General features: G+C 33.7%; 1 protein-coding gene across 16 annotated transcripts in view; it reads right to left on the bottom strand.

The window, feature by feature from the left end:
- Positions 1–13560, bottom strand: part of CDH18 (cadherin 18) — a 491833-nt gene that overhangs the window by 126148 nt on the left and 352125 nt on the right. For all 16 annotated transcript variants that reach the window (XM_074545340.1, XM_074545332.1, XM_074545380.1 and 13 more), the window contains one exon: positions 2859–3153. In XM_074545340.1, coding sequence (XP_074401441.1) covers positions 2859–3153 — 295 coding nt within the window. The remainder of the gene's footprint in view (positions 1–2858; positions 3154–13560) is intronic.

Genomic DNA, 13560 nt, shown 5'->3' with positions numbered 1-13560 from the left:
GAATCTCAAATGGATCAATATTTAACAAAAAAATTAAAAGAAATTATAAAAAGGTGACGTTTAATAAATGCAGGGATAGTCTGCCTAACTAAAGGAATTCTTAGTACTGTCAGAAAACACTAACAAGTCAACGAAATGTGATTGAATTTCACAATACAGGAAGTTAAATAGGCATTTCTAATAAAAATCATATTTATGAACAACATTGTCTTCCAGATTATCTGAAATTATGACTACCTCACACTGGAATACTCTGAAAAGAAGTTTGGAAATGTCTACTGTGCCTATTAATTTCTTGAGCAGAATTTATTGAAAATATCTTCTTATCCGAGAATCACAGAATTGTTAGGGTTGGAAGGGTCATCAGGAAGTCATTTAGTCTCACTTCTAAAATATCAGCATTAAAAATTTCCATGGAGATTTTCACTCATTTTGCAGCTAACAAGACATCTGGAAGTCTTTTACTGACTGAAAAATATTCTTATTTTTATTTAATTTATATAAAGATGAATTTCATAAACCTTAAAGCAGACTACAGAAATCTCAGTGTAACTGAGTTTTTCACACTACTGAAGAAATAATTTCATGTATAAATTTTGGTTCTCGAGCCAAATTTAATAGAAAAAAATCATTGAAGGCAGGGAATAGACATTTTCTTTCATCTCTCCTAGAATAGTACATAAACCATAAATAGTGTGTTTATTTTGTGAAAATTGTGGTCTAATATTTGCCAAAAACAAATTTAAAAAACTCTACTCACTTGTCAGTGACTTGAAAAAGAAAAGCCATAAAGGTCTTACAGCTTTTTCAACTAAATTCAGTTCAAGTTGTGGGGAAAATACCCGCTAGGATCTTGAGGAGACAAACAAGAACCTGCTGCTGAAACTAAGCAAAATAATGGAGATCAAAAATAATGCCACTTAGCATGAGAACTGCTGCAGTGAGACAGTACCTTTGAAAGATCTTTAAATGATAATATAAAAATGAGAAGATATACTCAGAGTGAGAGCTCCTTAGAAATTCACAGAATAACATCAACAATTTCAGTTATGTACAGACTCCACAGCTAAATGTCAAAAACTATGCTAATTATAGAATGAATAAAAGTGACAGAGGTATCTGCATCATTTGACACAAAGAATGCATCCTGTGGAGGTAGTAATAGAATTAGTCTTCCTGAAATTGCAGACAATAAAAATGCTTTCAGAGAGAGGAGAAAAAAGAAAATAGAGATAATAAATCTGCAATGAAAATGTAATGTATACCTACAACAGAATGCCTGTATGCTAGGATATGAAAATTCAGTTTTATTCACACAACACAAAAGCCTTGTGAAACAGATATTTTAATGATTTGCCTCAGGTACAACTAGTAAAGTATTTTATTTATAAAATATTGTTGTGGTTTTGGCTTGCTAATTTAAAATTTTATTAATTTTGAGGTTTTGTGGTTAATGTACTAGTGAGTGTGGTGGTTTTCAGCATCAATATCAAAATGCTTTATGCAAAACATAAGCATGAAATCCGTATTTTACTAGTAAAATGTCATTGGTTTACCATAATCCACCCTGTTTTACAACACAAAATACTATTCCAGATTATTCAAATCATTCTTTGGAAAACAGTACCATGTATGATGCAGCTGAATAGTAATACCAGATTCTAATTACTGCAGAATTATGACTTACATTTATAGAAAAATGCTCAATATTGAGCAGATGAAAGAAAAATAAAACCTTCATGAATATAATACAAATAAAGAATTATTACATCAGCTACTTTGATTTTGAAGATAATATTGATCTCTCTTCCATTATCTTTCCTCCAATGCAGAAAATAAAATGCCTCTAAAGGTGAAGGAAATAATCAATTAAAATGGTTTCCATTAAAGACAAAGAAAACCAAAGAAAGAGAAATATAGAGTTACACATTTTGGAAACAGTTGGTAAAGGAAATTAATTCCTCATTAAGACAACTTGTGGTGTAATGGGAGATAACTGAGATAAAAGCTTAGATGATACTGAAATGAACTGCAACTCTAGCAGTAAAGCTTTGTGCCACAGTGAATTATCAAAGACAGCTGAAGTGGTTTTGTGCAGAGCCAGAAGACTTACTGGAAGCTCTATGCATTCACAGTAGTAATTCACACAAACATGTATTGTTTGCATTGTCCTGGATTTATGATATTACTCACAGAAATGCTGCACTTTTGTCCTTGTAAAAAATTTTGCTGGCAATTCTTCTATTAGAGGAAAGTTATAAACTAACCCCAACAGCAGAGAAGTATTAAATAAAGAAAGCTGATTGCATAATGCAGCACCTCATAGAATAAGAATATCTGAAGGATGTAACAGAGAAAACCAAAGATTGGTATCTTTTTGAACTTCAGTTCACTTTATAAGAAACTTGATAAGGAAATATATGTCTAAAAAAATCTAGGGAACTACAGTCCCTTTGTGTTTAATTCTGTGAATTGTATAGGCTGCTTATGTAAACCTAAGAGAATGCCTTAAAGTTTGCAGTTGAATGAGGATATATGCATACACCTTTTTTCTAGAATGGAAACTACAATTTGCCAAAGAATGTATGGTAAAACATGCATTAAAACATGCATGTTGAAACATTCAAGATTAATAGTGACTCTTCTCTTACAACCAGCACGTGTGTGTGCATACTGTTTCCTTACTGTGAATATCACAACATATGGGTTGTATTTCATGTCTTCTTATCACCTCTTCTCATCTCTTAACTCCAATATATTTAACATGCACTCAATGACGTGATGATAACTTTGGCAAACAGTATGTGGCATTTGCACTGGTTAAAAGACTGTTGAATGGCACAGTTTGTTTTCCTTACCCATTTCAGACATCTCTGGCACAGTAACAATGTATGGTCCATCTGTAAATTTTGGTGCATTGTCGTTGATATCCTGCACTTTGATAATGAACTCAGATTCGGGCTCGAGTGGCTTGTTTGTCCGTCTGTCAATAGCTTGGGCATGAAGCACGTAGTGTGTCTTCTGCTCCCGATCTAAGCTTTTGGTTGAATGGATGTCTCCAGTTGTGTCATCAATAATAAATATAGTCCCTGCCCCTTCTCCAGTAAGAATGTATTTGACTGATCCATCACCTTTGTCGGAATTGGAATGCAGCTGGAAAATAAAAACACATAAAATCATATAAAACTAATTATTATTTCATAAGGTATAAAAACTATAGTATTACTGTCAGCACCCTCCTATTTTGTTTTCACCTCTCTCAATCCTTGTCATAAATTCTCATATGATCTTTCTGGCAACACAGTCACTTTGCTGAGGGTAATTTTCCACCCAGCATAGTTAATTTCTTAAACTGGGATTTCTTGGATAATGCATTCATTCTAGAAAACTTCCCTAAGTCAAGAATATTTTAGTAACTGTGATTGTTTTAGTTTTATTTGGTTTTCATTTCAGTCCTTTTCATCGTTAGTTTACAGCATTTATTGCCTGTCTTAACCACTAAACCAGATGTCTTCCCACTGAGAATTGTCTACTGCAATGACGGTAATTCAGTTCCACCTACATTTTCCTCTGTGGCCCAAAGGACATCATTTACTGTGAAAGGAAACCACACACTGTGCCAGTGGCAGATGTCTGTCCAGAATTACTCTATTCCACAAGAAAATATTGGCATTTTCTCTGGATTATGTTTGTTAATTTTTAGCTAGAAAGTTATCTAACTTGCTTGTATTTAAATTGTTTATTGTTAAATGATGAAGTTTGACAGGGACTTTCAGCATTTTCATTGTTCATAACATCTTATGCTATTAAATATAAATTAAATATATTATGCTTTTCCTTTAGCACAGTAAAGTGTTATTTTGTTGGGGAAGTGAAGGGTGGATGGAAAGAAAACCCGGTAAGTAGATTGGTATGTTAAAAGATAATGTGAAATGGCTTCCCATTGCCTTACTGTTACTAACCTGACTTTAAAGAATTGCCTGTTTATAACCACATGGACATGTGTTCTTTGATAAGAAAGGATGATTTTTGTATAAACTGAGTTTTGCAAATTTGTTTTATTTTCATTTGAAACAACTTTAAGAACATAATGTATTTATTGACGAGCATAATAAGAACAAAGTGATAATGCAGAAATGAACAGCCTCAGGTATTGTGCAGTTATACTGTGATGTGAAATCAGAAGGGAAACTTTCTTATTTCAGAAAACATTTTTATCCTTATCCTACTGCCCTGAATATTTTTTAATATCTGCAGTGTGTCATTACAAAATTTTGATATAGCACCTGAGCAGAGCAAAAAGAAAATAACAGATATTTTTAATTCATAAGATGCAAGGTGTTACTTTCCTGTTTTCATTCTCAGTTCAAAAGCCATAGAGGGTTGAAAAGAAAGCAGTAAGATTTGTATGGTAGAAAACATCTTTTTGTTTTGAATTTAAAACACATGATACAGAGGTGATGGTATTTTCTCACGCACAAGGTATATCTTTTTTTCTGAATCTTTGTCTTGCCTTTGAAACTATCTGCATTGTCTTTTGTAAAAGGAGTAAGCATGTGGTTCTTCATGAGATTTTTAATATTTTTTAATAAATTCATGAAATTATGGTGTTGCATATAATTTATATATTTTATGGGAGGGGCTTGGAAAAGGGAAATTTATAAATTGAAGGTTTTCAACTCATAAAAATTTCAGCACAACTTCAGTCAATGCACTATATACTTAGGTGAGTCACATGAAGATCTGACTGAATAACCAACACAAAACTGGGTCACTACTGTGGAACCTTTTTATTCTTTTCTTAAACAAAAAAAAGAAAGAAGTAGCAAAAGGATCTATTTGTTTGGCATGTTTTTATAGGGCAGAAGAACAGTCTTACACATTTCATTTACAGTACTCATTGGCAAAATTAATTGCTTCCTAGCCCTTAGAGTAACATTGTCTTCACAAAGGAATAATTCACTCTATATAAAATACCAAGAATCCAAACTTCTTACAGCCTAAATATTATTTGAAGTGATTTATTTCTAAAAGAAAGAGTAGTGGGTATTCTGGTATTCTAGAATAGCTGTACTGATACTTTAATTTCTCAAAAACAATTAGCATTGTAGGATCCTTTTGGGATAAAATGAGCCCTCAATGCTAGTGATTGCAAATGCCAACAGTAAAATGACAAATTTGAAAAGTTTATAAGGAGCTCAAAACTAATCCAAACTGAAAAAGATCTGAAGGCTTTCCATCATACCTCTTTCCTTTTATCTCTACAGGGATATATGTAAAAGTATATTCAGGTATATCAAATAGAGATCCCAGAAAAAAATCACTGCATCTATAACTGGAATTATGAACACATGAATCAATTAAAAATTCCCTGCTAAGAAATACACAGAATAAGGAATTGCTGTAGAATATAAAAAATTAAGGTTCTTCAAAACACCAAATATGAACATAGGCATGCCATTCCAATCCCATACTGCATAAAGGCACATTCAAAAATTTGCTATGATGGCACAAAATGCATGGACCATTTCAAAAATTAATAACATTATCTATTTTTTTATTGTGAAGAAATCACTCTTTACGTGTCATCAGTGAAGAAAATACAGATTTATTTTGAGTCAAGGTTTTTGCATCTAAAAGAAAAGTTAGGAAACACAAAAGATACTCAGCTGCTTTCATGGTCAACAAATTATATGCTAATCCTGCTAAACATTCTGTTACTCAATAAACTTCAACTGAAAAATATAGGCAAGTGTATCATGAGAAGAAAACTATCTGCATATTAATAATCACTGAAAGCCTTCCATTTACAACTAGGTATTTTAAACTGCAGTTTTAAGCCAACAATTGAAAAGGAGTAAAAGCCAAAAGAATTTCCTGCTTCCTTACTTCCAGATATGTCTTATATTGTTTGAAATATAACACTTTGATTTATGCCTTTTAACTTTTAATGCTGAATTTTAAACTCACAAAGGAGGATTTTGCATAGCAAAATGGTATTTTCTTTGTCAGTTGTTTATATTTCAGTTTTCCTGCAAAGTAAAGATTAAAGAACTGTTTGTCTTCTTTAATTCTTCCATCTTAGTACAAATTGGTCCAAGTGGAAAAATATCAAGACTTCTCTCAAATTCTTATTTGCAATATGTGTTGTTCTGGGAGAGCCCCTGGGAATCTCTACTTCAGACAATGTTTACTAGATTAACTAGAGATTTATGTCCCTGAGCATGGTGCACTTCTCTCTTTTCTCTCTGTACTATGAAATCATCTCTACAACAAGAGATTTGCTCCACCAAAACATTTCCAATTAGAATAAATGTTATTCACCGCTTAGCTTACAAATGCAGGGTTTGGGAGGGTATATTTCTGCAGTGCTGCCCATAATAGTTTCTAAAAGACATTGAGGGGGCAAAATCCAGCTGAACAATAGTGTCCTTTCTCTCTGCTTGGAACTGCTGTAGCTATTTCTCTTTCAGATTAATTTGGCACAGAGGAGAATGTCACTAAGCAGTACAAATGCAAGCCAACCCATCATTTGTTCAGACCCAACTGGTGTGACCTGGGGAATTCTTCTCAAACCAGATCCCTATAAGGGGTATGGCCCAGTCATGAGCCACTGGGGGAGTCTCCAGTGTCCCAGTGCCAGGGAGCTTCCTGACTCTGCTGATCTCTGACAGCAATGTCTCCAATTCCCCAAACTGCAGTCAGTGCAGATTTCTGAATTCCCTGTGGAAATGTGAACTCTAGTCTAAGTGATGGGCTGAAAACATTCTGCAAACACTAGCACTGATTTGGTTATGCTTCCAATAAGAATATATCTGTTTAATATTCTGAATCTGTCCACAACCAGAAGCTGCCAGAAAGTACTCAACTTTCACCTCCTTCAGTCATTATTCCTGTCTTCATTTTTCTGATTTTTGCTTTAGGGAAAGAAGAAGCTGAAAATGATAGCAAATGGACGTATCTAGAATATCCCCTTGGTCAACCCGGTGGCCTACACTTCGTGACATATTTAGCAGCAAGTTGCATCCAGGAAGATTTATGATGGTTCCTCAGTCTTTAACTATCCCATATCAGCAGTGCACGACTGATTTTGCAGAACAGTAACCAACAGTGTCCCTGTTTTGCTAAGACTTCAACATTTTTCTTCCATCGGTCCATTTAAAAGCTCATTTTCTTTTTGAATTCCTGCAGACACTGCAGAAGAGCTACATTAATCAACTGCATGATTTGCAGATAGATGCAAATATTTCAGTTAATAAGTAAATTCTTTATATTCCTCTATTAATTTTGACACTATAAATCTTTAAATATTGTTTGTGATGTACTAGCATATTAACTGCTGTAAAATGAATTCACAGATTGAGGGCTAATTACCTACCTAGTAGAGTGTTGTTACTGTTTGTAACTGAAAAATGATCAAGTGGCTAAAGCCTGATCACAACCACAAATATCAGGTGACTGCTGCTTGGTCACTGGCCTCATTCACTACCAATCCACTTCATACACCTGCATTGTATTGGATGATGTTTAGCCACGTCATACATCCAAATATTTGAACATACCTACTTGTCAAGCAACAGACCACACATAGGCAGAAACTACTGGACAATAGGAAAGAGGCCCAATGGGAATAAAACACATCAATAGGAACTGCAAAACCAAAACTCAATCCAAAAAATGAGAAGAAAGCCAACATCCTACTTCTCCTGGGAATGCGGAATGTTAATAACTCACAGTGATCACCATGCTCCCCTGCACTTGCCTCAGGAAAACAAGCTGCAACCAGGAAACCATGCATGACCAGAAGAGAAAAAAGCCTGGATAAGAGGGGAATTTGTAAAGCAGAAAAGTTGTCTGTTACTGATTTAACTGCATGACTGCTTGCTCCTGTTTGCTTTAGTTGAAAAATCTGCATTATTGGAGTGTAATGTGGGTGGCATTTTAAGTGGACTGCTTATGACTTTTACAGTATTTCTAATTGGACTATCAATAAATTCTTGATATATGATCTGGGTATATCTTGTTCCCGAAGCAAAAAAATATTATTAAGAATTGCCTTATATGGACTAAATTAAAATCCAAGGCTGATTTGAAAAAACCAAAAACTTAATTAATCTATTGAATTTAATCAGAGCAAAAGTGGCTATGTACATGAACACTTAAAGTATTTTGAAACAACTGCAGATAATAAAATTATTGTTGCAAAATATTAAAAAAATAAAATCATTTGTACAGGATTCCAAAAGCAAAGCCTGAGATATGGTAGTAACTCCCATAACTACCATTATGTCTTGAATAAATATTGTGTTCGGTTCTGAGAGCACCACATTCTTTCAAGGAAAGCAGCAGAATCTCCCCCTCTTAATTTTATTGTCACTGTCAATAGTTTAACTTGACAAGAGGGACCCAGCACAACACTTCTGCAGTAATGTCTAAGTGCCCAGCCCAGAGGAATGACAAAATTAGCTCTACATGAGGTATGAGCTTTAACAAAATATAGAGGATTGTATTAAGTTACTTTGCTTTTGTTACACAGAATGGTTTATTGCCTCACTAAAAACATCAAAATGTAAAGAGATATATAAAGAATTAATGGCGGAGCACTAAGACACTGAGTAAAAATATTTTAATCTTCCCTCTAATAAGAACTACAATCATACTGACCTCCTTTGACATTTATATAGACAAAACATTTAATTTAAAAGAAATGTTATTATTAGTAGTAAAAACTGCATTTAAATTTTTTCTTGATGGTACACACTACAAAAGCTGAGTCTAGCTGATACTACTGAAATGTTCATTGTGTCTATGCAGTAAAAACATTGTCAGATTTGCTGCTGACTTGCTTCCCTTGGTCTGAGCTATAATATATATTTTAATGAAAGACACTGCTCTGGGCAATGTCACACATTTTGATGGAATTTTCAGAGGGAATCATTAGCCAAGCAGATAAGTGTACTATCTGTAGCAGTGTCCACAAATTGACAAAAAAAGTTATTCCAAACCCTTGTCAAACAGAGGAAGAAAATAGAAAACCACAATTTCCCCCATCTGCTGAATGAGTTTTCTGAGATAGAAGAAAAATAATTGGATTGCAATCATCCAAGAAAAACACAACTGAAACAATATTAACTTCACAATATAACACTATAGCACACAAATATCTGTTCTTGCAAGATGTTTCTGTTTGCAAGCGGCTTCTCTGAAGTCTGCTCCTTTGCTGCAGCCATTAGGGAGGCTGCAATGGCAGAAGTATGCAGGTGCATAAGCAACCACATCTGAAACAACATCAGGCATACTAAAGCAGCCACAAGTGGTCAACACCAGCTTCTATTTTCTCTCTAAACAAAAGAACTCCAGGGAATGAAAAAGAAAAAGAAAAAAAAGAGATAAGTAATTCCAAAACAACACAAAAAATTTTTATATATAAAAAGCCTGTCATTTTGTTTTCAAAGAACACTACATATTTTTAAGAAAAATAGAATCCCAAATTGTTCTTTTAGTGTACTATGTATCCATACTGTACATCTTCCATATGGAAGAAAAATAATTACACTCTGGTGCAGTTTTTATCTGAGCTCTCTTCACAGCAGTAAGCTTTCATTTCAGACATCTTTCACTTAGGCAAATGCTGCGATGGGCATAGAATATATTTATTTTTCCCCAAGAACTATGATTTACATAGCATATGGGTTTTGGACTTTTTTAAAAGTTTCAAAGATTTGAACAGAAGCAAATTACTGAAAATAAGAAAAAAAAACCAATTTGGGTCTTCAGTTTTCAGTGCCCCTTAACAATTACTGTCCATAAATCTTACTTTAAAATCAATAAGTCTGTAATCTATCTAATTCTATGGTGATAACTTACATTCCTAGATCCATTCAGGAGGACCATAAATGTGACAGTTTGAATCCAAGAGCCTTGATGATACATTGCTACTCAAATAACCCTTGACCACACATCATCATCATCATTGTAAGAAGAATGTTTTGCTTTTGTTAGTGTTACCAAATCATAATAAGGTGATGACATGACAGCATAAAGCACTTCTCAAATTCTCACCATCCCTACAGATGGGCACAAGCAGTAATGGGAAATAGAAGCTTTTCAGTACACGGAAGTACTCTTGGGCACAGGTCTGCAAACCTCTCACTTACTTAGACCACTGAAGTTCTTTGTCTGTAAATGCCTCAGCATTCAGCTACACATTCACAGATGCCTTTAACCTCAAAGATGCCAAAAGCAGTCCTAGGTACCTGCATTACCTGCTCAAGTCAACCTGCTTTCACATGAAAGGATGTTTGCTTAAGACCTTGAAGAGGTCAAGGTCAGAAAAACAGTAAATACATAAAAAAACCCCAAAAAAAACAAACTGTAAAACCCCAAGGGATAGAAGAGTTCAGGACTTGGAATTTCACTGATTCAGTGAAAAGCTATTCTTCACTGAAAAATATTGTACATTTGTGACAACAATGGAGTAAAAGCATGTATAAAACAGTGTGTTTCCACACACTCTTTCTGCAGACTTTCTACAGGTGATTTTTGACTTTCATTTCTGGTGTTTCTTTTGTCAAGTTACTCTCATTGCACTTTTTTTTTGTGTGTGTGTGTACAAACAGAAAATCAAACTCTAATTTTTCTGTTTCCAGTACATAAGGCAAAAAGGGAAAAAAAAAATCCCTTGTAATAGGGTCTTCTAAAGAGAAAGGATGTCTATCTTTTATTGAACAGGAATGCTAACCTAAGGATTATTTAGATTGTGAAAAACCTATTAGTTCTCTAAAATCCTTATCCGTGAATTTTGTACTATGTGTAATCTCCATGCATAGAGCTTCTCCTGATATTGAGAGTGACAGAAATAGCTCCCTGAAGCACATAGGTGTAAGTATAATAGTGCTCAAACTCTTTTTGAAAGTACCATTTATTTGCTTGCTTGTTTGTTTGACAGTGCTACAGCTAATACTGTTTACTCTATGAAAGATCTGAAGACAGCACATTAATTTTTAAGCTCTGGGAAAACAACTCTGCTGTGTACTCATGTGATATTCTAAATTACTTCTTTTTACTTTGCTCTTCCTAAGACATACTAATAAGAAGAGAAAAAAAATAAATGTGCGATTTTCTGATGTGAGCCATGTAAAATCAGCTAGAAGAATTTTTTTTTTTTGCCATGGACCTGATTACTTGCTCAATTACAGAGTTTTGATTAGGAAAAAAATATTACGTGGAAAAGATCAAGGAGAGATAATTAATTTACCAGCTTCCTTTTATCCCATTCTTCCACAAAACGTTCACACATTTTTGAGTTTGATGTCTTTGAAGCTAATTTGCTGAGAAATTTTTAAGATTGTGCAAAGAACACAGGTTAGCTACTGTCCAATGGCTTCTTCAGGTGAAAAAGTTATTTCATTCTGATGAAACTGAAAAGAATGTACTACCATGTGTCATCAAGGACTGCATATATCATTATGCATACACCATAAGAAGGATTTAATCTCCATATTTTTTTGAACTCCCTATCAAAACATAATAATGCATTTTCCAGGTTAAATATATACATGTTTTTATTATTGAGATTATTTTTTTTTCTTTTGGTCATTTTATTTGTTAAGTATTCTTTGTTATATACTGTTGAAATATTAGGAAGTAGTATCATAACATTGAATATCAGAATATTAACATACTGGGGTATTGATTCACTGCTTATGCAGTATTAAACCCTTAAAATCATGTTCTGGTTTTGCATTTGGAATGTTATTTCATCCCTTTCATGTGGTCTACAGCTTTCCTTCTTGTTGGGTGAAATTTATATTTGTAAATAAACTGCTTCTGCATAGATTTTCCATTACAACTCTCACATATGATCACTCTTCTTCTGCATCTCTCTTAAAAAAAGAGTTTTTTGGCTTTTGTTTGTTTGTTTGTTTGTTTTTGTTTGTTTGTTTTGTTGTTTTTTTTTTTTTTTTTTTGTGTACAGACACTTTCCTTCTTCCTCTAATGTAGAACTCCTCCTGTTTGCTAGAAACAAAAAGTACTACATGATACAGTAAAAAAAGATCCCCAACACACGTTGAGGGAATGAGTGAATGTTTCCATAAATTTGAAAGATCACCTGTGCCTCAAAATCCATTGATAACGAAAAATCCCAGCTCTGCTACTTTGAACACCTTTTTTGTGTAAGTCAGAGGGATCATGATCAGAGCAGAAGCTTGTCACCAGCCCTCTCCACAGATATGTCATGTAATGGCTGCAATAACAAAGTGACAAAGTGATCCCGACTGTTACAAAGATGACTATTCTTTCACAAGTAGGAATAAAAAAATTGAAACTTATAAATGTCAGTGAATGGGAATGTAAACAACTTTCCTTAATTTTACCATGCTTTTTGTGGACTATTACAAAAACTTTTTGGATCCCATATGTGTGTAAACTGGGGAAATTTAAGAATCTTTCCTATTTCCCTACTTCACACAGGCATTCCCAAGAATAAATGCAATTTCTGAGCTCGTGTGTTTTTTAATCAGGTAATTTTTACTATTAGCACATTTTTTTCAAAGTGTTACTGCTTTTTTTGTCTTTCTAGATTTACCATAACCCACTGCAGTCCATAAAAACTTGAACTGCCACTAACGCAAGTTTTTTGATTTTAAGACATAACAAACCCCTCATTTTCACATTTACTTCAGTACAGCTTCCAGACTAGTAAAACACAAGTTCTGAAAATTTTTTAAAACAGTTTTATATTACAGTTATTGACTGACTGGTGTTTTGAACCAGCACTCATGTAGAGGCCTGGTGCAAATGTGCAAAGTTTTGCTGCATTTTGCACCTGATAATACACTTGCAAGTTCTGCATGAAATTTTTTCATCACAGTATGGAAATTTCCATCGTTTCATGCTCAGCAGCCATTCTTCATTGTGACTGACAACACACAGTTTTACAATGGGAATAAGAAAATATGCTAGACTTTTGAAATTGCAACCAAAGAGACCAAGCCATCCAAATTTCTAGAGACTCATAGTTAAATTTGGAATATACTTAATTTGTCCTGTGTTTAATCCATGAAACATATGTTTTTAAAACCAGCTGTAAAATATTTTTCTATAATGGGATGTACAAGAAGTATCGGCAGATGACATCATGATGTAAAATTGTGCAACATTTGGTATTCTAGCATTGCTCTAGTAAAAGAAATAGCATTTACATGAACATTGCCCCATATGTTTAAAAAATGGAAAGTGTGCAGAAGAATTTATCTTACATAGATTTAGATAAATGGATATTTTAAAATTAAATAATACCTTCTCCTCAAAGTTCTACTTTTCTCACTGAAAAATACTTATGTTCTTTGTTGTCTATTGTAAAGTCACATATGTTTCATGCTTGAACTTGTTTTCTTTTTTCTGTAGGACAGATATATCTGGACCATGGAATTGTCTTGGATTTAACAGAGGAAAAATCTAGTTGAGAACTACTTTCTTCCAGTTACCCTTTGACAGTGTTTAACAGATAGCATTTCAACAAAGTCTTATTGTTTTACTAAAATGAACAGTAATATA

The sequence above is a fragment of the Zonotrichia albicollis genome, chromosome 1 (genome assembly GCF_047830755.1).
Source record: "Zonotrichia albicollis isolate bZonAlb1 chromosome 1, bZonAlb1.hap1, whole genome shotgun sequence".
Taxonomy (NCBI): Eukaryota; Metazoa; Chordata; class Aves; order Passeriformes; family Passerellidae; genus Zonotrichia; species Zonotrichia albicollis.
Note: the sequence above shows the minus strand (reverse complement) of the source record. Positions and strands in the feature narration are given on the sequence as shown.